Source organism: Phocoena phocoena, chromosome 1 (assembly GCF_963924675.1).
Source record: "Phocoena phocoena chromosome 1, mPhoPho1.1, whole genome shotgun sequence".
Taxonomy (NCBI): domain Eukaryota; kingdom Metazoa; phylum Chordata; class Mammalia; order Artiodactyla; family Phocoenidae; genus Phocoena; species Phocoena phocoena.
The window spans coordinates 53,033,963-53,059,302 of record NC_089219.1 but is presented as its reverse complement, the minus strand read 5'-3'; the positions used below and the strand labels follow the sequence as shown (position 1 = coordinate 53,059,302).

The 25,340-nt window shown below is 37.1% G+C and overlaps 1 protein-coding gene across 2 annotated transcripts in view; it reads right to left on the bottom strand.

The window, feature by feature from the left end:
- Positions 1-25,340, bottom strand: part of PATJ (PATJ crumbs cell polarity complex component) — a 340,450-nt gene that overhangs the window by 130,168 nt on the left and 184,942 nt on the right. For both annotated transcript variants that reach the window (XM_065889002.1, XM_065889011.1), the window contains exon 27: positions 13,204-13,400. In XM_065889002.1, coding sequence (XP_065745074.1) covers positions 13,204-13,400 — 197 coding nt within the window. The remainder of the gene's footprint in view (positions 1-13,203; positions 13,401-25,340) is intronic.

The following is a 25,340-nucleotide window of genomic DNA, read 5'->3' as shown; positions in this document are numbered from 1 at the left end:
TTTTTGACTCATAGCCAGAAACAAGGATGGGCAATAAAATTTAGTCAAAATAATTTAAAATTATATTTAAACATTGTGCAAAATTTTGAGCCTTCAGCTCTCCTGCCCTCATTTTTCCAGCCACAGCCCCTATGTCTAGATCAGTCCTGCTTCTCTTGGCATTTAGAGTAAATGGATGGAGACAGAGACTCAAAATGAAGGGCAGGAAGTACTATGGACCATGTAGGGATCTCTCCTTTGTCCTTTGCAGATTCAAGGACACATTCAATGCTACTTGAATTGGTTGTCGAAATTGCTAGTCCCATCACTGAGTACACCATTTTATTTCATGCAACTGGTACGGAATCTGAACTGAGGAGCAAATGGTTATATTTTCTACAGTGAGGTTACAGAGGTTCCTGGTATTTTGTCAGTGTTCTATAAGAAGAGCAAAAATTCACATCTAGACTCCTGATTATATTTATACCATATATCAATTAGGTAACTTACAAAAAGCACACCTCGGCCTTCAACATCAGAGATTCTCATCTAGTAGGCTGGGGTGAAGGGTTGTTATTTAGGTGAAACTGTCCCATGATTCTGATACACAACCTCAGTTGAGAGCAACTTAAATAGTTAAAGAGATTTATTTTGCAAACCTTTTGAGAAGGGATTTACAGCTTTCTTTTTTTTTTGATTTACAGCTTTTATGTTCCCCAGAATAGAGATAAGAAATACCTTAGGCTAAATTATATGCTGAAATTTGAGAAGCAAAAATTTAGATCCCAGAATCACAAAACATTAAGTTTGAAAGTTTCTCGATGATATTATTGACTCTCCTTCTAGTTAAGTGATGATCAGAGAGATTAAGGGACTTATACAAGAAAGAGAGTTACTTAAAAATATATCTAGTACTAGAAGCCATCTCTCATTAAAAAAAAAGTACATTTTCAACAAATAATAACTAATAATACCTGTTTCTCCATTCTGTAATCTTTACCATTGAATTTCAAGACAATTACCTAAAGTTAAAAAATATTAAAAGAAAAACCCTCTATATTAAGAAGAGATATCAGATCTAAAGGTGTTTTTTTTCTTTTTAAAAATTTTATTTATTTATTTTTGGCTGAGTTGGGTCTTCATTGCTGCGCACGGGATTCCTCTAGGTGTGGCAAGCAGGGGCTACTCTTTGTTGCAGTACACGGGCTTCTCATTGTGGTGGCTTCTCTTGTTGCGGAGCATGGGCTCTAGGCGCACAGGCTTCAGTAGTTGTGGCACGTGGGCTCCATAGTTGTAGCTCGCAGGCTCTAGAGTGCAGGCTCAGTAGTTGTGGCACGCAGGCTTAGCTGCTCTGTGGCAAGTGGGATCTTTCCGGACCAGGGGTCGAACCCGTGTCCCCTGCATTGGCAGGCGATTTTTATTTAGGATAATAACAAAAATAATTTCGTAAGCTTATGCTAAAACAGTTTAGCTAGGTCTTAAAAATGCCAAAGTACACTGAATAAAATACATGGGCAAAAGAATGGAATGAGAGAAATGCACATCTGTACCGAGAACTTATTTAAATGGTTCAATGTAGTGGGATCATAGAATGATGACGTAGTGGCAGAAGCTGGAAAGGTAGGTTAAGATAGCTTTTTTTTTTTTTGTGGTATGCAGGCCTCTCCCGTTGCGGAGCACAGGCTCCGGACACGCAGGCTCAGCGGCCATGGCTCACGGGCCCAGCCGCTCCGTGGCATGTGGGATCCTCCCGGACCTGGGCACGAACCCATGCCCCCTGCATCAGCAGTTGGATTCTCAACCACTGCGCCACCAGGGAAGCCCTAAAGATATCTTTTGAAAGGCTTTGAATATTATGGTAAAGAGTTTTGACTATCCCACAAGTGTGTCCTTTTGTGTTATATTTAAATATCATTTTAAAACATGCACAAATAAGTTAAATAGGTGCAGAAAAAGTAATTGACAAAAAAACAATGTCAAATTATGATTTAAAAAGGAAAAAGAGGAGGAGGGGTTGGGGAAGGAGGAGGGAAAGGAATGAAGGCAGGCAGGAAGGAAAGAAGGAAAAATAAAAGATCATAAAGCTTGAAAAGGAAGAAATAAAACTCCCTATACACAGATGGCACGATTGTTTACCTCTAGAAAATGCTAAGATAGCAATAAAAACTACTACAACAAGTTAGTTAAGCATGATTATAGGATACAAGGTCAATATACAGATATATGAAAATCAATTGTATTTCTATATATGTACTAGCAATAAGAGAACTGGAGAATATAAAATACATAAGAATACACTTAACTGAAAATGGAAAGGTTCTACACCAAAAGTTATGCAACACTGCAGATAAGTAATTAAATGGAGAGATATCACATTCATAATTTGGAAGACTCAGTACTGTTAAGATGTCTAGTGCTCCTAAATTAAACTATAGATTCAATATAATCTCAATAAAAATTCTAGTTGGCTTTTTTTTTTAAATAGAAATTTACAAGTTGGCTCTAAGATTCATATGGAAATTCAAATGACCTAGAGTAGCCAAAATCAATTTTGATGAATAAGAACAAAGTGAAGTATGGACAAAATTATTGAAATAATTCAAAAAGATACATGCACCCCTATGTTCATAGCAGTGCTATTCACAATAGCCAAAACATGGAAACAACCTAAATGTCCATCAACAGATGAATGGATAAAGAAGATGTGGCACATATATATAATGGAATACTACTCAGCCATAAAAAGTTACAAAGTAATGCCATTTGCAGCAACATGGATGCAACGAGAGATTATCATACTAAGTAAGTCAGAAACAGAAAGACAAACACCATATGATATCACTTATATGTGGAATCTAAAATATGACATGAATGAACCTATCTACAAAACAGAAACAGAGTCACAGACATAGAGATCAGACTTGTAGTTGCCAATGGGGGTGGGGGAGGGAGAGGGATGGACTGAGAATTTGGGGTTGGTACATGCAAACTCTTACATTTAGAATAATAAATGGATAAACAACATTTGTCCTACTGTACAGCACAGGGAACTATATCCATTCTCTTGGGATAAACCATAATGGAAAGGAATATTTAAAAAAGAATGTACCTATGTGTAAAACTGAGTCACTCTGCTGTACAGCAGAGATTGGCATAATATTGTAAATCAACTATACTTCAATAAAAATAATTCAATAAATAATTTAAAAGAAAACAACAAAGTCAAGTATGACCTCAAATCTGTCAGAATGGCTATCATCAAAAAGAACACAAATAACAAACGTTGGCAAGGATGCGGAGAAAATGGAACCCTCAAATACTGTTGGTGGGAATGTAAACTGGTGCAGCCACCATGGAAAATCATATGTAGATTTCTCAAAAAACTTAAAATAGAATTACCATATGACCAAGCAATTCCACTCCTGGGTATATACCTGAAAGAAACAAAATACTAATCTGAAAAGATACATACACCCGAATGTTCATAGTAGCACTATTTACAATTGCCAAGATATGGAAGCAACCTAAGTGTCCATCAACAGATGAATGGAAAAGAAGATGTGGTATATATACACAATGAAATACTATTCAACCATAAAAAAAGAAATTTTGCCATTTGCAGCAACATGGATGGACATGGAGGGTATCATGCTAAGTGAAATAAGTCAGAGAGACAAATATGGTATATCACTTATACGTGGAATCTAAAGGATACAACAAACTAGTAAATATAACAAAAAAGAAGTGCACTCACAGATATAGAAAACAAACTAGTGGTTACCAGTGGGGAGAAGAAAAGGGGGAGGGGTGATATAGAAATAGGGGATTAAGAGGTACAAACTATTAGGTATAAAATAAGCTACCGGGCTCCCCTGGTGGCGCAGTGGTTGAGAATCCGCCTGCCGATGCAGGGGACACGGGTTCGAGCCCCGGTCCAGGACGATCCCACATGCCGCAGAGGAACTAAGCCTGTACGCCACAACTAGTGAGCCTGCGCTCTAGAGCTTATGTGCCACAACTACTGAAGTCCACATGCCTGGAGCCTGTTCTCTGCAACAAGAGAAGCCACCGCAATGAGAAGCTCGAGCACCACAAGGAAGAGTAGTCCCCACTCGCCTCAACCGGAGAAAGTCCGCGCGCAGCAACGAGGACCCAACACAGCCAAAAATTAAAAATAAAATAAGCCACCAATATATATTACACAGCACAGTGAATATAGCCAGTACTTTATATAATAACTATAGAGTATAACCTTTAAAATTGTGAATCATTATATTATACACCTGTACTTATGTAATATTTTACAATCGACTATACATAATTTTACATCAACTATAAAAAATTTTTAAAAAGAACAAAGGACTTAGCACAACCTGAATTAGAGACTTGCTATAAAGATACATTTTAATCAAGGCAATGCAGTAATGGCATAAATGATAAACAGATTAATAGAAGAGAACTGAGAGCCTGAAAATAGATGTATAGTTACATGGTCATCTCATTCTTGACAAAGGTGCAAAGGAATTCAATGGGAAAGAAAAGTCTTTCACAAATGGTGCTGAAACAAGTGGATATTCAGCTGGGGAAAAAATAAGCCCCACCCCCTATCTCACACCACATACACAGAGTAACTCAAGATGAATCATAGAACTAAATATAAAAGCTAAAATTATAAAGCCTATATAGGACAATAGTGTTGCAACCTGAAGGATGGCAAAGATTCTTAGCTAAGACAACAACTATAAAAGAAAAAAATGAATAAAGATTTTATCAAAACTAAGAACTTCTATACATTAAAGATACCATTAAGAATATAAGTAGGCAAGCCACAGATTGAAAAAAGATCCATAAACCATATATCTGATAAAGAACTAGTATCCAGAATATATTCCAGAATATATAAAGAACTCCTACATTCAATTCAGTTATAAAAAGACAAATAATTAAAAATGAGGAGAAGACTTGAATTGATACTCCACAAAAGTTTCTGGGGAGATGGAAATGATAGGTGTTTGGGTTATACAGGTGTACACAGTTGTCAAAATTGTACAGATAAAATCTGTGCATTTCATTTTATGTAAATTATAACACACATACATATACACACAGGACTATAAAAATAATATTTTCTGAGTAGGGGTGGGTATATGGAGGTACAGGTGATACACAAATGACAGTATTGGTAATTGTTGAGCAATGTGATGGCTAACAAGAGAATTTCATTATGTTATTCTGTTTATTTTGTAGATTAAAAAAAAAAAAACTCCATAATAAAGCTTTTTTAAAAGGGCAGAAAACATATAAGGGTATACCTCCCCAGTTAACATTTTCCCATACCTTTTGATTTTTAATACTCAAACTTCATAGAATCTACATCTCTCTCAATACAATATTTTTCAATAAATGCTTATAAAGGAAAAATTTATATCTATACTCCCAATACAAAGCAAAAGATTTTAAACAAAACATTGTGAGGGAAAGATCAGAGCTGTATTTCAAGTACAGGATCACAGGAAGATATTTTGAGACACAAACTCAGTGTCAACAAGGAGGATGTACAGCTTAGATGCTGGCAGAGTTAACAGAAGCCATGTTACTGCATACAAAGCAACTGTGTGTTAGCATCATATTATTTTGTGATTCTGAAGCAATATCAGACGCTTTACATCCTAACATAATTATGTGTTACCTATATACAATATCTTTACTGTGTCTTAGTTGCATTTTAGGAAACTGATGTGTGGTCTGGGGTTGACATGTAATGCATAATTTTTCCTGACTTAATGAGAAATTGGCATATGCTTACTGCTTTGGGTGGAACACCTGCTTTTCTGGTTGGATTACTGATTTTAGGCCTGTCTCTTAAAAACTGTAATTAAAACACACATACAGGACCCATGTCTGTGATGAGTTTAAGCAGGTGTTTGATACTGTTAGTAAGTCAAACTTGGAATAAGAATTTCATTAACACTTCTCTTTCAGGCTTTGTGTTTTAAGATTGCATGGTGACTGTAAGAAATTTCTATTGTGCAAATAAAGCAAAATATAGAAATAAATTATATGATGAGGATGACATAAGGAAACACTCTTCCATAACCGAAGAGCATGTCTTTCCAGCCTGCGTTTCAGTATGACAATGAGTGGGGCTGGAAGGGAGTGGGCAAGCAATTGGAAAAAGGAGAGAGCAGAGGCCTGGACAACTATCCCAATATGTCATGTAAGGGTCCGAGGGAAAACTGCATTAAGGAGAGTCTTGAGAGGCACTGCTGAAATCCACTGATTCCTTCCAAATGGCATGTTTCGTCCCCTGCATACATTCCTATGCCTATTTTTTATAATCTTCCACTGTAATTGAGTTCCTTCGAATATCCTCATTTTTACTTTCTCTTTCATGCCACTTTCTCTCCATGATTTTAAGACAACGTGGCTCACTGTAGCGATCCCATACAAAGCTTTTGGGGAGCAATAACGAGGACTGCAATAATAAAAATTAAGTGATTGCCATTCCTCCAAAAGAACAGTAACAAAATAGATTTTTAGCCTAAATATTTCAGGAGCATAAAGATAATGATGTGTGACCGAATAAATCAAAACACTTCCCCCGACAAGCCAAAGACAGAAACAGAAACGGCCAAGAGTAGAGCCCAAAGACTTCACTCCGGGAAACACAGAAAAGAATCAGGCCAAACTATATGAGCAAGGTTTTCCATAATATTTCCTACGGCCTGAAATAAAATCTGAACTCTAATGGCACTGAAGGGGAAAGCTCTCAACTTGGGCAAGAACAATCTCAAAACAAAAAAAACATTCTTCTTCTTCTTTGGTTCTTAAGAGATGCCTGTAACTTCACTGACTGCATTCTTCTTTTAGTGAATCCAAGTGGCATTAAATTTGAAGATAAAAAGACTAACAGGGTATTGCACTGTGAGAAACGATCTCAGATTTTTTTTTTTTTAATAGAAAATTTATTTGTTTATGTAATCTTTTTTTTTCTTTTGGCCACGCTGCATGGCATGTGGGATCCTAGTTCCCCAGACCAGGGATCGAACCCGCGCCCCCTGCAGTAGAAGCGTGGAGTCTTAACCGCTGCACCACCAAGTCCTATCTCAGATATTTTAAACTGGCATTGGATTAACTGCATTAATCTAGATCTACCAAAACTACAAAATGATGAGAAATTCACTGGTTATTGTCTAGAATCATTATCAATCCAGAACTAAACTCAAGAGCATAGCCTTTAGAGCCAGAAAAGCCAGTGTCTACATGTTGATTCTGCCCCTCATGTTTCAGTTTCCTTATCTGTAAAATGGGTATTAAAATAGCACCTACATTTGTTATGAAAGAGAATGCATGTAAAGAATTTAGCACTGCCTAGCAAATAGTAAGTGTTCAATGTTAGCTCAATTCCCAATAGAGCTCCCCTACCCCTGATTTCTTTCAATAATCTCATCTTTTTGTAACTCAAATTGAATGTAATGCAATGGATTACTTAAGGAAGATGATTCAGCAAAACGCAGACAGCTATTGGTTATAATGCTATAATGACCAGGGAGACTGCACTTGGAAGAAAGGAAAAATGTATACACATCAGGGGTCCCAGGACAGTTTTCTGTGTGAGGCTGACCACTCAGCCAGCACCACATTCTTCTTTTGACTTTCAGAGCTGTGAATTAGGCTGGAGACTATTTTGAGAGGCAGAAAATGGGGTGACTTTAGCTTTGTATATAGGAAGGTCATATTCAGGACCTGCTCACGGTTTTTGTCAGGTTTGATCAACTCATTTTTTAGCAGCTTTATTGAGATATAATAGACATACAATAAATCACTTATTTAAAATGTAAAATTTGATATGTTTTGACACAATTAAAAATTTGGTCAATCAATTTATTTTTGCACTTTTAGCTATTATAAACCTATCTTTGTTAATAAAACATAGGAAAAATAATTTTATTGCAATTTTGAAATCCTTTACTGTTCTTTCTTCTCCTCAAACTAGTGTTTCCACAATGGAATATTTTATTCCATGAGGTCTCTTAGGGAATAATTACTTCATTAAGAAGCGTACTTTATAAAATTACATCCATGTATGGTAATCTAAAAGAGCCAATCTAGGATGATAGAAACGTTTGACTGTAAATTAGAATCTTATCTATGGATGCCTAAGAGCTGGTGATTTATTCACTACTGTAGTGTACTTCTAAATCGCATCTAAGTCTTCCTAATATAATTCACTGGCAACAAGCAGAGAGTGAAGGCTCAACCTTTGGGACTGGTGTGGTGGTAGGGACCCTCAGACAGGAGTTTTGTCATAAAGCAGCTACAGCTACCTGGGTCAGTCATTTAATTTTTACGGTTTCAGTTTTTTCCTCTTATAAAATAAGTATTACTAGACAAAAAGATCTGAGTTTACCTGTAGTTCTAGGTCTTTATCTCTGGCAAATATGGAAAGTATTCATACTTTTAATTTTTAATGGTTCTTAAATAAACCTATTATACACGTGCAAAATTAACAAGATTTAATTTAGACTATGCCGCAGGTAAATGTTATAAAGGGAACGAACTTCCTCCTCTGTCTTGAAGGGTGTGGGAGCCAGACATGCTAGCCCCATCCACTGTGCACTTCTTGTGCCACCACACTGTTCCTTCTGGCTGCCTCTGTCACCTGACAAGTCACACCAATTCCCCACAGGGCACGATCAGCTCTCTATCCCCACACTTTCACTGTAGGGAAGGTTATAAATAAATCCTATATCCATATGAAAACACCATGCCCAGGCCTGTGTATTTTCTGGGACTAATTGCTGAGGGAAAGCCAATAATCTACTGAAAGTCTCATTCCAGTCTACGTGGTAATTATATGCTAATGCCTTTTGAAATTAATTCAGAACCCCTACACCAGCATCACACTAAAGGGGAAAGAAGCTGAGATTTAATCACATTGTCTTCTGGGAGCTCAATGTAAGATTTCTTTTATACATGAGCCATAAATCGACAGAACTCGCGGACTGCTCTAGCACTGTAACGATGCAGTCCCACAGCAACAAAACTGCTGGCAGGTGTCATGCCAAAAATCAGTCACAGATGGGGCTCGAGTAGAGATGCAGAGTTTCTCACTTCAGAGAAGCTACAGTGTGTGTTTGACCATTCTCGTTTCTACTTTCTATAAATTAGCCTCATCTGAGGGTCTAAAAGAAGTTAGATCAACTATAAATAAAAGAAGCTGTGAGCAAAGTAATAACATAATGATAAAAACAAAGCAATTATGAGAAACAACATGAGCAAATGGTGGAGTTGGAAGAATAATGAAGACATGGATAACTTGACCTCATTTGACAAAAATAAATGGAGTGTGAATGGGTAAGCAAATACAGAAGGTTTGCTCTAGCCCAGAAATCTCGTAAGCATAATCTAAAAGCCCATTGTAAATGCCTCCTTCGTGATGCAGTGTCCTTCTGCAATCTAATACACTGCTTATCCAAAGAACGGCTATTGTAACACTGCTTCCAGCTTTCCTGGTACTCATTGTTAAATCAATGTCTTATTCTCAGTTCAGAAGCACACTGGATTTGATATTATGCTATATACAAATTCTTCACATATCATAGAGAAATGATTGAAAGTTTTTCTCAGCCCTAAAAAGAAACCAGGAAAATATTTCCCACATGAATTTTTTCCTTTCATCCCTGACCTAGAGCCAGAAGCATATGAGAAGATGACTTATAACTGCATAAGAATTCAGTATGTGCACTGTTTTACTCTCTCAGCTTTTCAAGATGCTGCCTGGAGCTGTGGAAGAAAAAGAAGGTGGCTTCCCTCTGGAACATACTTTCAGAGACAAATGTATTAATATAAACAAGCTAAAAGGAACCGAAATACACAAATCCACATGAAAATATTATTTTATAAGTATTATCATCTGAAATTCATTATGGTATTACCAGGTGCCAGATACTGTGGCAAAACTTGACATATCTTCTCTCATTAATTCTCATAACACCCTCTGAGGTTGAGGCTATACCACCACTAGACTGTAAGCTCTATGAGAACAGCACCATGGATTTTGTTCACCAAAGAAAAAATCGCACCGTGTTCACATACTTCCTCCTACACAACAGATGCACAGTAAAGTTCTTGCTGAATAAATGAAAAAGGTCCAATTGATAAAGGAGGTAACTGAGGGTTAGAGAAAATAAATAACTAGCCAAAGGTCTGTGATGCTAGAATCTGTGTTCCAACATATTTTATTTTATTTAAATAAGAGAATCAGAGGAGAGTGCAGGGCGATTAACTTATTACCATATTTAATCTTGTTCTTTTCATCTCTGAACGAAGATGAAGTTACTGAATAGCAACAGAAGACCAAATCCAGAAAGTCAAAGGAAGGAATAGGAGGGCCCTGAAATAGCAAGATGTTAATATTCTTTTTCAGTCAGGAGAGCTCTTCTAGCCTCTAGCCTAGAAAACAAATACCTAAAGTTTCTGTCTTTAAGGAAGGAAATGTGATCTAATTAACAGTCAACCACGTGCCATGTACTTTAAGCCCCTTCTGAGATGCAACTAATAACTGAAAGAACTGGGATAAGATAAAGTAGGGGGCTTCCCTGGTGGCGCAGTGGTTGAGAGTCCGCCTGCCGATGCAGGGGACATGGGTTCGTGCCCCGGTCCGGGAAGATCCCACATGCCGCGGAGCATCTGGGCCCATGAGCCATGGCCGCTGAGCCTGCGCGTCCGGAGCCTGTGCTCCGCAGTGGGAGAAGCCACAACAGTGACAGGCCTGTGTACCGCAAAACAAACAAACAAACAAAAGATAAAGTAGGTCTTCCTAGTCCAGTGCTTACTGTGGACTTTTCTGTATGGCCTGTAAAACACTCTCAGTGCAGCCACAGTTCGTCTGTTACCTCTATCTAATAAAATGTCAGACAGAGAAATAAAATACCAGTTCTCCTGTTGGTCTGGATCACATCGGCCATTCCATCTTGAGTCTTAAGAACACAGAGAGAATAGAACTAGAATCTTCATGTTCCAAAGTATAGCTTTTGGAACATTTCCATGTACCACATGAGACAGGAAGTATGTGTTTAGGTACATATAATACAACAGAATGATTTAATATACATGATTTCCTAAAGCCTAGGGCATCATAAATCAGGATTCTCGTGGATCTAAACAGATTGGGTTTGGTTGAAGCACCATGGAGAACGCAGTATACTTCAGTGGCTAGAGCATGGTTCTTGGAGCCTGGCAAGCCTGGGTTCTTAGTAACTTATTTCTGTAAGTTACTTATGCAGTTTTCTTATCCACAAAATGGGGATAACAACAGTACATACCATATAGGGCTCTTAAGAATACTGAATACAAATGTGCGAGCACATAGGTAAAATGCTAGGAGCAACTCAGTAAATTAGCTTTTACTTTCATCTTATTACCACCATTATCACTTCAGTTTCGTTTACGAAGAAATCTCTAAACATAAGCCAAAGGAAATGAACGTGAAGCAATGAATTATATTGGTTAATACACACTGTCACCTTTGATTTTTATTTACATAATGATTATGCTAATCAGTGCTACTACCCGATGTGGGTCCCTTTCATGATGCCATATTACAAAAGAACAAGCAAAGAAAAGTAATTCCAGAAGTGACTTCTTTGTGAAAACAGGTTTTAGATGGGGAGAAACTACTGGGGCTTAGAAGACAGAGGGCGATACTAGTGTCCCCACAGTTGTGTCTGATCAGCTTTAGCTGTAGATATTATTAGGCAAGTCACACTGTGGATGACTATGAATTCTATTCCGAGTCTGAAGACGAAACTGTAAAATGAAAAATTAGTAAAGGCCTCATTTTAAGTAAGCAGTCTGACACTCGGTACCTCTGTGATTCAGCTCCCCCAAATGTCCACGTGTTGGAGCATTTTATCCAAGAGGCCTTAGAGCACACTGGTTAACAAAGAGCTAAGAAGTCAAACGGCCTGATACTGAATCCCAGCACCTCATTTACGTTGTGACTTCAGCAGTAAAGCTATGTCTAGTACCAAGTACAGATTGCTCGTTACGATGGTTGTTATAATTATTTTTTTCATTTTTGTTATGCAACAATCTTTTTATGTCTCTTTTCTTCCTCGAGAATGTGAGCTACTTGAATGAAGGGACTGGATGTATTCATCTCTTTTTTTGTGTCCAGTCTTAAGAGACGCTCAAAAAACTGTTAGCTGAATGAGGAACATGCAAACAAATATCAGACTAAGATAAATTCAGAGCAGAAACCCTGACTTTAAGCTTAGAAAATGAGGGAAACCTTATTTAAGGTTTCTGAAAAGGGAACCTTTTCAGACTATTGATGAAATCATCCAGAGCAGTAGCAGAGGAAGTCATCTTCTGAGCTTCTCTTATCTTTCTCCTATTCCTAAATAAGAAATCTTATTCCTTAACCTGTGGCCTTAACCACATCACCAACTTCACAGATATTAACCAGTCCCTGACAACCAGTTCCTAGAGTTTTGTCGGCTATAACACCTTCACAAAAAACTAACTGACAACAATAACAAAAAGAAATGTCATACTTACGGTTAATTCAGAAGCTGAAGAGGATTTTGATAAACACTAGTAACATTAGATTAACACACAAATTAGTTTTGAACCTTTTGGAATTTATTTTTAAAAACAAGCCCTATTCTTTTAATGTGTTTCCATGAGATTTTACTTAAGGACCCCTAAATTATTCTGTGAGATTAGTTTTTTTGTTTTTGTTTGTTTTGGTGTTGTTTTGGTTTTTGACCATGCCACACAGCGTGCAGTTCCCTGACCAGGGATTGAACCCGTGCTCCCTGCAGTGGAAGCAGGAAGTCTTAACCACTGGACCGCTAGGGAAGTCCCCGTGAGATTAGTTTTTACTCAAGCAGCAAACAGCAACTGTAAGCAACAATATGATTTTTGTTCTCGCTTGGGAAACTGATAATAAATAGTTGACGAAAATGTAATTTATAACATTCTTCCTCTTCACTTCACTTTCCTATACAATATCCTCTATACCCCTTCATCTCACCAGAACAGAAATTCAGGATATATGCCCCTAGATGGATGGATATATTAGATACAGAGTATATATAAATATATGGATGGATTTTGCCCTTATGGGATCATTATAATGAAAGTAACTGGACAGATTTTATTAGAAGAATCAAATGAGCCTAACAGGAAAAAACAAAAAGAATATATGCCCCTCACCTCCAACAGTTCATCTCCAATACGCATTCGCCCGTCCGTGGCAGCAGGTCCTTCGGGGTTAATTCCCACCACAAATATGCTCATGCGTGACCTGTCTTTGTTACCAGCAAGGCTGAGTCCAAGTCCATTCTTATCCTTTTCAAGTTCAATAATGTGCAATTCTCCAGGCAGGTCTGCATATCTTTGCCTGATTTTTTCTATTAAAAAAAAAAAGGTTAAAAAAATTTAAATAGAGCACTTGAATCTATATTAGCAAGATACTGGCATTTCCCCATCTTTGACGATGCCTCTACAAAGAACTGTCCCTTCTTAAGAGCGAAGTACTTGAGGTCATTCAAAGCCTTATATATAGGTTACAGTTAAAAATTATTTCATCTCCATCTAACAAGGCTGGCTCACCCATAAAACCTTCCCTGATTGTTCAGGTTCACACTGGCCTAGACTTTCTACATATTATTTTCTTACCTAAGAGAGTCAACACAATGTGGTGGAAACCCTAGTCTCCCTGCACTACCCCGCCACCCCCCAACTTCCAAAAAAAGAAAAAGGGAAACAAAGAATATATACCGATCACCAGCTGTGTTAACAAGCAAAGTGTTTGGTCTTGGAGATATCTTGCTGAACAAAACAGACAGGTTCTATTCTCATGGACTTGCAGTCCAGTAGGAAAGGAAATCAACAATTAATTCTAAATAATTATATTTCTTTAAAGTATACAAAGGGTACAAAACAATATTGGGTGTTATGTGAGTAAAAACAAGGGGAATTAAGGATGTTGATTTACTTGTCAGATCTGAATTCAATACACAAATCTACCACTTACTCAATGTCCAATAATTAATACATTATATTACCTCTATGGAATTCCACTTGTTCCTCTTTAAAATGGGTATGATAATACCCACTTCATGGAAGTTGGGTAAAAATAAAATACACGTTAAAGAACTTAACGGCTCATGACTTACAGGTATTTTATAATTCTTTTATTTGATCTCCTGTCTCACCTCGCAATCTCCACTTATGCTCTAAATTACCTATTTTAGGATTTGGCTGGTTACACTTCACTTGTGTCGATTCTGTGCAACGAAACCACGCTGGCAGGTCAGTGCTGGGAATGATACTGCTTTAGACATGCCTTGTACCCCACACAGCACCAGCTCAGGCCAGGTGTGCTGCCAGGGCTCAGAGGTTTGCTGACTAATCCATCGTGTGATGTAATCATCTTATCAGCTGAATAACCAAGCAGTAGCTTGTGACTATCCTGAAACTCTCTACGCTCTAACACTTGACTTAAGATCATTGTCCTTAGAGGGAACCTTCCAAGTTGAAAACTTAACTCGAATAATTAGTGTTAAGGGGTAGGGGAAGGAAGACAGCCTAGTCCATTTCATCACTTTACCAGATATAACATTGCCTTATAAGAGTAGATAAATTTAAACCCATAAAAGCTATTTTATGCATAAATTTATATTGAAAGAATGATAAATGACTGCTTATTTATTCATTTATTTATTTTTTAATGACTGCTCATTTTATAAAGAGGTTAAATCTGCCGGCTTTACAAGGATTTTGAAGAGAATCTTAAAGAACTTTCACTGATAATGCTTATTATTAATAATAAAGAACACATTTAGCAAAATACAATAAAACAAAGAACTTGCAATGTAATAAAACTGTCCTCTAATTAGAAATAAAATTATTCACATCAACACTGAAGTAAATAAACTCAAAGTATATTTGTTGGTCAACTACCAAGAACAAGCCACTATGTGGGTACCTTAACAGAGCATACAAAACACATGGTACCCTCAAGATGCTTTCACAGCAAAATAGGGGAAGCAAACAAATACAACAAATATTAAACAACTACAGTTATGTAAATAGAAATTCCAACCACTACAAGTGCTGGTCACTGAATAAATACTAAATGATTAGTGAATTAGGTCAGTGAAAAAACATTAAATTAATTGCACTAGAAATAATTGCTTTTAGAGTTCTAAGAATTGATATGGCTAGAAGAGATTTTATGGAAGAAGCAGAATTTGAGAATTTTTTTCTCTTATTTTTTTAATTAAAGTATAGCTGACATACAATATTATATTAGTTTCAGGTGTACAACAGAGTGATTCAACATTTATATACATTACAAATTGATCATCATAATAAGTCTGGTAACCACCTATCACCACACAAAGTTATTACAATATTATTGACCATATTCCCTATGCTGTACATTGCGTCCCATGACTTACTTATAACTGGAAGTTTGTACCTCTTAATCCCCTTCACTTATTTTGCCCAACCACCACCCACCTCTGGCAACCACCAGTTTATTCTCTGTATCTATGAGTCTGCTTCTGTTTTATTTAGTTTGTTCATTTGTTTTATTTTTTAGATTTCACATTTATGGGAAATCATACAGTATTTATCTTTCTCTATCTGACTTGGTGTAATACCTTCCAGGTCCACCTGTGTTGTCACAAATGGCAAGATCTTCTTTTTTATGGCTGAGTAGTATTCCACTGTGTGTGTGTGTGTGTGTGTGTGTGTGTGTGTGTGTGTGTGTGTGTGTGTATATATATATATATATATATATATATACACCACATCTCTTACCCATTCATCTATGGATGGACACTTAGGTTGTTTGGCTATTGTAAATAATGCTTCTATGAACACTGGGGTGTGTATATCTTTTCGAGTTGCTGTTTTCATTGTTTACATAAACAAGAAGTGTTTTGAATAAGGTACAGAGTTTGATTATGTGAAGAAGAGTCCTGGTAGATGTATGACAAGGGGAAAAGCATCTATGCAGGTGGGTGAGGAAGAGAATGTGAAAGCCCATCTAGCTTTGAATGGAAATTGTTTGGGTTAGTGGGTGGGTGACAAGAAATAAGAGTACAAGGTTAAAAGATTAATTGACAGTTTGTTTACAGAAGTAATATTCCAGGGCTTCCCTGGTGGTGCAGTGGTAAAGAATCCGCCTGCCAACGCAGGGGACACGGGTTCGAGCCCTGGTCCGGGAAGATCCCACATGCCACGGAGTAACTAAGCCTGTGCGCCACAACAACTGAGACTGTGCTTTAGAGCCCGTAAGCCACAACTACTGAGCCCGTGTGCCACACTACTGAAGCCCGCGTACCTAGAACCCATGCTCTGCAACAAGAAAAGCCACGGCGGTGAGAAGCCCGCACAATGAAGAGTAGCCTCCGCTTGCTGCAACTAGAGAAAGCCTGCGTGCAGCAACAAAGACCCAATGCAGCCAAAAATAAATAAAGTAAATAAATAATTTTTTTTTTTTTAATTCCAGTTTAGGGACTCTGCAGAGATGCCTTGAGGTACTCTGGGGATGGGGCCTTGAGGGGACACTCGATTTAAGACCTGTTCTCCCAGATTCAACCAGAGCAATTATACTTTCACCTGTATTGTTTACAGGATTTATAGGGTAAGATGGTTAAGAAATGATACCACAGTTAAGGAAACAAATAGAACAAAATTTTAACGCATCCTTCTCAGAAAATAATAAAGCAGAAAAAGATTTAAAAAAAAAGAAACTGAAGACTAACAACATAGTAAGCTCAAGGTACTATATGTAAGAGACTGTGACATCTGACAGACAGAAAGTACACATTTTGGGGGAGGCACACACAGAACAATTACAGAAACAGACTGTGTATTGGATCATAAAAGAAACTTCAATATGTCTTAAAAAAATCAATATCATACAGGCTGTGCCTTTGGACATAGTGCAATAAAACTATGAAAAACTATAATGACAAAAAATAACTTCAGGGCTTCCCTGGTGGCACAGTGGTTGAGAGTCCGCCTGCTGATGCAGGGGGCATGGTTCGTGCCCCGGTCCGGGAGGATCCCGCGTGCCGCGGAGCGGCTGGGCCCGTGAGCCATGGCTGCTGAGCCTGCGCGTCCGGAGCCTGTGCTCCGCGGCGGGAGAGGCCGCGACAGTGAGAGGCCCGCGTGCCGAAAAAAAATAAATAAATAAAATAAAATAACTTTAAAGCTCTCTTGTGTTTGACATAAATTAATAGTTAATAATAAATTAATGTTAGTATTAACATAAAGATATTTTCAAAATAGTGCTGAATGAAATGGGGAAAAAACAGAATGGGGTCAACATCATTATGTAATAATATTTATGCAAATTAACATGCTGCACAAAAACCACAACACATATTTTGCAAGCGCACATACAAAGTCACAAATATTTAACACATTAGAATTATACTGGTGTAAGCAGACAGGAAATACAAGGGAGCAAAGAAAACCAAACAGGGACTCTCAGATGGCCAATGATGGTAACATGTAATGAAGGATTATATTTAGTGCAATCTTCTGCCCCTGGGGACTGAAAAAAAGAATGAGCTGAGAAAGGTTTTAGTGTTAAATTAATATAAAAAGACTTGCAGGTTCCACAATGTGTCTGACTTGTTCAACCTTCAGAGAAAAAAAATAACCTTTATGGCCATTAACTATACATTCAACTGCTTAGACATGTAAATGATTAATGACACGAGGGATCCTCCTTTGGTAAAATGTGGCTCTATCACAAATGATGAACAACACAAATTGTGCTACAAAAGGTGAATCTCTATCAATGCATTCTTGTGGCTGAATAGAAACAGCAAGGGCTAAAGGGTCAGAATTTGGTTCAAGTCCTAGCTGAGGCACTTAACACCACTGGTTCCTTGGACCAAATACTGAACCTCTACTAACTTATTTGTAAAATAGGGTTGTTACCTTAAAATGGATGTTAACTAAAAATTCCTAGGACATAGGGTCCAAGTGTTAGGGGAACAACACAACCATGATTTCATTTTCATCAGTTACTTATATTGAGGTTTTAAGTTAAAATTGGTGACAAAGCTACTTTTTTCTTCTTTAACCTTGTCTATCTTGAGGAAAACTGAGACTTGTGAAAGGAAACAGTGGTTCCCCATGATGGCATGAAGGAAGCAGGCACACAGTCCTCCAGTGGGAATCAGGAGAGGAAGGGGCTCTAGCATCATTATTCCTCGGATTCTCTTCTTTGAGTTACTTATATTGAGGAGTCCCAAGGACAACTTCTTGAGGAGCAAAGGAACAACAGCACTGTTTCAAGTGACTGTCCCATGGTTCATAGGTCATTGAGGTGGCTTTAAAATTGTGTGCCAGCCAAGTGTGGAATTAAAACCCTTTCCATAGTTTCAGTTTGGGAAGATGAAAATGTTTTGGAGGTGGATGGTGGTCACAGTGGCACAACAATGTGAATGTACTTAATGCCACTGAACTGTACGCTTAAAAGTAGTTAAGGGGCTTCCCTGGTGGCGCAGTGGTTGAGAGTCCGCCTGCCGATGCAGGGGACACGGGTTCGTGCCCCGGTCCGGGAAGATCCCACGTGCCGCGGAGCGGCTGGGCCCGTGAGCCATGGCCACTGAGCCTGTGCGTCCGGAGCCTGTGCTCCGCAATGGGAGAGGCCACAACAGTGAGAGGCCCGCGTACCGGAAAAAAAAAAAAAAAAGTAGTTAAAATGGTGTATTTGTTATGTATATTTTATGACAATTATTTAAAAAAAAAAAAAAAAACAAGACCCTATCTATAGGCTTAAAAGACCCTTCAAAAAATTGGTTCCCTTATCAACATTCCACCAAGGGACTAAGTTGTAGATTTGTTATCCCGAACTTTTGAAACCTCCAGCCCTATTTTTCTGGCCAATTGTTTTGTTATGACACTGGCATTTTCCCATCTTTTCAATTAACAAATATTGATTGAATCCAAATTCATGTCAGGCTTGTGATGTGAAGGGCACACTACTGAATTTGTTTCCAAGGACCTTAAAATCTATCATTGAAGACAAGCATACATATCAATAATTCTAATTCAGAGAGAGAAAAACTATGAGAAAAATGCCAGCAGCTGAAGTCACCCATCCATTTCACTGTGTCGTCAGGAAAACCAATTAATGTCTGCAAACTACACTGAATATCATAGATATTCTAGCCAACTCTCATTCTACTGGTCATATATAACTTCTCCTGCATAATGCTCAAAACTCATTTTAGCTGACATTTCCAATAATCCTGCATCCAACTTCTTCCAACTTTATTTACCTAAACATGGGTTATTCAGCTTTCCTTGACTTTTAAAATTATCTTTTTTTTTTTTTTAAATAGGAGAAGGGGGTAAGCTCAACAGAACAGAGCTCAGCAAAGAAGCAAATCCTAGAACAATTAAGAGCTGAGTATCCTTGAATAGTTATGAAGTTTCAGTAATAATTTATTGGGGACCTGCTAAGTTGCAGAAACTGCACTAAAATCGTCCAATAAATTTTCTCCATTGATGCTAAAGAAACACCCTATCAGGTAGAAATTATCATCACTGCATCTAGATGTGGGAAATAAGACTCTGACCTTGCCAAAGGTCACCCAGCTAGAAACTGATATAATAAGGATGCAAACCCAGTTTTGTCTGTCTTCACAGTACTATCTGAAAGTATCTTTTTAGATTTCTGCTTTCTTTCTATTGCCCTATCCTATAATATAAACTCCACGAAGTTCCTTGTACATGTAGCACACTGCTGTCTTCTGCACTTAACAGTGCCTGACAATATATTAGGTGGTTAATATATACAATATATGCCTGTTGGAAGCATAGACAGATGATTTCTAAGGTCTTCTTCAATTGCTCTGCCTACATTTCTGCCAATACCCCAAACAATGCTACATAAAAGCCATCTGAGACCTAAAACCATTAGACACATGCAATTTGTTTCAAAGACAATGCATTCTTTCAGTTAAAGGAAGTAGAAAAATGGTTTGTTTCTTCTTTGGATTTGTATTCAAAAGTAACAAAATCCATTAGGACTATGTATACAATATCTTTTAAAAATCAACTCTATTAAACTGAAGAAACTTGAAAAGCAAAGAGATTGATACTTTATCTTTTCTTTCTTTCTCTCTCTCTCTCTCTCTCTCTTTTTTTTTTTTTTTGGTGCATCATGAAACAGGAAGAGCAGTAAGACAATAAAAATGCCAGATACCACATATATACAATGGAATATTACTCAGCCATAAAAAGAAATGAAATTGAGTTATTTGCAGTGAGGTGGATGGACCGAGAGTCTGTCACACAGAGTGAAGTAAGTCAAAAAGAGAAAAACAAATACTGTATGCTAACACATATATGGAATCTAAAAAAAAGAAAAATGGTTCTGAAGAACCTAGGGGCAGGACAGGAATAAAGATGCAGACCTAGAGAATGGACTTGAGGACACAGAGAGGGGGAAGCATAAGCTGGGACGAAGTGAGAGTGGCATGGACATATATACACTACCAAATGTAAAACAGATGGCTAGTGGGAAGCAGCCGCATAGCACAGGGAGATCAGCTTGGTGCTTTGTGACCACCTAGAGGGGTGGGATAGGGAGGGTCGGAGGGAGACGCAAGAGGGAGGGGATATGGGGATATATGTATACGTATAGCTGATTCACTTTGTCATACAGCATAAACTAACACAGCATTGTAAAGCAATTATACCCCAATAAAGATGTTAAAAAATAATAATAATATATGTTAGTAACGGAGACAACTTTGCATTCCAGTTTCAATATAATGTAGATGCAGAGTGCAGAGGATTTTTGGAACAGCGAAAGTACTCTGTGTGATACTATAATGATACATACATGTCATTATACATTTTTCCAAGCTCTTAGAATATACAACACCAAGAGTGAATGCTAAGGTAAACTACTGACTTTGGGTGAATATGATGTGTCAATGTGGGTTAATCAATTGTGACAAATGTACCACTTTGGTGGGAGATTTTTATAACAGTGGAGGCTATGTATGTGTAGGGCAGGGGGTATATGGAAAATTCTGCACCTCCTTTTCAATTTTGCTATGAACCTAAACTACTCTAAAAAAATGAAGTCTTAAGAAAATGTTGTGGACAAGTATTTTATTTGTAAGTGTAATAAAGGAGATTGTGGTCATGCACACACAAAAAATGCCAAATGCTCTGTAACACATATGATCATTAATTTTCAGTTAAATTTGTATTATGATTTTCAGGCCTCAGAATTTGAGTTATCCTACAATGTTGATTCAAACCCATAACTACAAGGGACTTAAAAGATGACAGGTCCAGCTCTTCAGATAAATTAAATGCCATGTTTTCACCATATCATAAAACCAGAGACTTTTAAATCAAGCGAAAGAAACTAAGGTATCGTGTAAAGCTACCTTCTCTTACAGCACGCACCGCCTCCCCAATTTATAAATAAAAATAAGACTGAAGAAATGAATATAATGCTATAATGCTAATTTATAGCTAGAAACTAAGATCTTCTAGTTTGTAGTTCAATTTTTCTTTACCAAATCATGTTAAATTTCCCCAATAACACCTCAAAGAACAAAAATGATTTCCAATTTCTCCCTCAGTAAAAGAAGCTATCTTTGGAATACTCATATTATCGTTTATCTCCTTACATGAAAAAACATTTCGCAGTTCATCATGTCATTGAATCTTTCCCACATCTTTGTAAACACCTCCTTTTGCAGGTGAGTGGACTGACAGAGAGTTAAGGTGATTTGGCCAGTGTTTGGGCCAGGTCTGCTGAACCTAAGAGCTTTGTACTCTCACATCACAGCTATCTCTTAGACTGGTAGAATTTTAAATAATAATAAGTTCACTTAGGGGAACTCAAACAGTGGTTCCCAGGCTTAGTCTCCTTAGATTACCTGCCAGGCTGGCTACCTAAAAATTACCCTTAGAGCCTATAAAACAGAATCATGACTGGGCTCCACCAGCAGGTCCTGAGCCACTAAGTCTGGGGGAAAATTTAGAAACAGGGTAAAGTTTTCTTTGTAACAAGGTCCTTAGATTATTCTCATGGGGCAGCTGGGTCTGTAAATAACAGACTAATCTCCCATGCAATGCAAAAATTTTTTTCTACAGCGGACATGACAGTCAACCATAAAGTTCACAGATACCAAATTTAAGGCAGGCTTTAAATATGCCTGACACAAAACTAATCTGATATGGAGATTATATCTGGCTCCATAATCATACCTCAGGATTAAATAAGAGATTTATCTTGACTATACAATAGATTACTTTGAAATCTCAATCTCAGTCTTTCTCCCTCTATCTCCCTTCCTCCTTAGGCTGCACCTCTCCTTCTCCAATTTCAGATGTTTTCCGTAACTTCCATTACCAATTGCTTCTACTCTGTGGGTATAAAAAAAAGGTGATCTAAGATTTCAAAAGGGGAGAAGGAAAACAAAATTAGTGTGTGCGGGGAAAGCAGACCTGAACTCTCATATCTGGAAAAATCAAGACACCACAAGCAAGTTTGCTCACTCAGCATTTAAGAGAGAAATCATAGCTGAGGTCATCTGGTGCATGGCTGAGTCAGCACAAACTGCTCTACAGCCTCAGACATGTGATCCCACTACAGGGGAAACCCACACTGCCTGGCATTTGCTCTAAGAGCTGCAGGGAGTTGTTTCCATGGCAACCAGTGAGTGAGGAAAAGGATATGTGGGGGGAAAAGGTATAAAGAGAACAATTTTCCTAAAACTTATTAATTTTGATTTCACTAAAAAAAATTGAAGAGGTAGGGTAAAGAGTAAAATAATACTACTATTAAAAATAATAAAATAATATTTGAAGCCAATGAGTTTTTTCTCTAAAATTAAGGGAAAAAAAATACAAAGAACCCATACTTTGTTTCCTATACACAAACACCCACCCCCCTCCACACACACACACATCATGTAAGTACTAGCTTTTAGTAATATACCTGTTACTGGTATTTCCTAGGAATATTTGTAACAAACAGCCAACCTTTATATTGACTTTCATTGACTTCCACAGTGTGTTAGTCATGTGGTAGTAGTTCCTATCCCAAATAACCTAGATGCCTTCCATTTCTAAATACAAATCAGAGATTAGGAGATAAGTAATCCACTTCTTTTGGCATCAGGCTTTACTCAAGTACTTCTGAATGAACATCAGACTAGAATAACTAGAGAGAGAGAAGAGTCTTTTGACTCAGCTGAATAGGCACACTTGCTTTAAACATGGATTTTCCAGCCCTGTGACAATGTTATCTGAAGAAAGGAATCCCAATTTGCTCAGAATTCTGTATCAAAGCATCAGCATTTTTCCTTGTCCACAAAAGCCAATAAGATTTCTCCAGTATGGTCTCAGGGTGTTTTCATATCATCATAGGATATTAGGTGTTGCTAGGTAACAGAGCCTTTCTCCCAGGAAAGAAACAATTCAAGTCACTGCCCAGTATTTTAATAACAAATGTTCAATGCACCAGAATAATGATCCAGTACAATTTTAGAAGCATTTAGTTACCTGGTCTGTTTCCAAACAACACAAAATAATTTAATACAGAGGAAATACTTAAATATGTTTCTTATACATTAAATACAACCTTTCCACTTTTAAATAATCAGGTTATGAGAAGCATCTCTTAATCTAATTTTCTTACACAGTAACCAATTTTCAGTTCTCTGTTAGTACATGCAGATTTAAGAAGTAAAAACATATGGAAAAAACCCTCATAACCAATCAGAAGAAACAGCACGTGAACTCTAGCAGGAAGGAGCAAATGTCAAGTGAAACTCCAGACCAAATAAAGAAAATAATGAAAATGTGTCGGCGTAAAGAAACCATATTTGACGTGACTAATAAACAAACTTTCCTCTTAAATATAGATGTTTTTGCCAGTATATAAATTTGATAATATCATGTGGACCTACAGTTAGAAATTAATAACTGAGACACAAAACATGAGAACTACAGTTAAGCATGAAAATAACAGCTAGACCTTGTTCTAAGCACTTTACTATAGTTTAACTCATTTAATTTTTATGAAAACCCTGTAATATAGGTATTATTATCCCCAAATTTACAGAAGAGAAAACAAAGGCACAGAGAGGATAGGTAACCTGCACAGTTACACAGCTAGTGAGTGGTAAAATAGGGATCTGAAACCAAAGACTTCGGCTCTGGAGTCAATAATCTCAGGTGAGAGTCAGGGCTAGAATTAAACAAAAAATATACAGAACTCGGAAGGAAAACAGAAAAGTTAAGTCATTTCCTTCCTTTCATTCACAAAAATTCAATCCATTTTAGATACAAGAATGGAAAAGGAAAGCAACCATAATTTTAAAGTGACATAATTCAGGCTGTCAATTAGAACAAGAATCATTACAATTATTTCCTTAGGAGACCATAGTGTGAGAAAAAAATACTCAATAGTGAAAATCGAAAATTTTCCCATTAGATGAAACAAAATTCAAATGAATCAATATGCAATGAGCAAATTTTAAACATAAGGCACCGTATTAATATCAATTGAACTTTCTCTGTTAGACACTATGTTGATCCCTTTGTGTATCTGGTATTATGAAATATAGTCCTCAAGACATCCATTCTCAGTAAATTGGATAAACGAATTGTGGCACATCCATACAGTGGAACTTTATTCAATAATGAAAACAAACAAGTACTGCTATAGGCAACAACATGTTTGAATATTAGAAACATACTGTTGAGTGAAAGAAACCAAGAAAGAAAAGTGTATACACCACACGATACCATTTTTATCAAATTTAAAAACAGGCAAAACTAATCTATGGTTTTAGAAGTCAAGACAGTGACAGTGTTGACCTTTGGGGAAGAGAGAAGAAACAGTGAATCAAAGGGGGGCATGAGGTGATTCTGGGTGGTAGCAATGTTCTGTTTGGTGGGTGAAAATTCATCAAACTGTGGTACAGTTTTCTGTTTGTATATATTTCAATAAACTTAGTTTTTAAAAAGAGACTTAATAAAATAATGTGATGTGAGACTCTTGTTTGAATTCTGATTTGAACAAGCCAACTACATTTTGAGACAATAAAGAAATTTGATTATGGATTATATATCAGATAAAACCAAACAATTATTGGGTTATACTGTGTGTATATGTATTGTATATATACACAATTATACAAATTGTATAATATACATTGCACAATATCATGGTTGTACTTTTAGAGATGTATATGTATGAATGAAATAACAAGTCTGAGAATGGTTTTAAACTATTTCAATAAAGAAAAATAAAAGAAAAATAAATGGTAGGT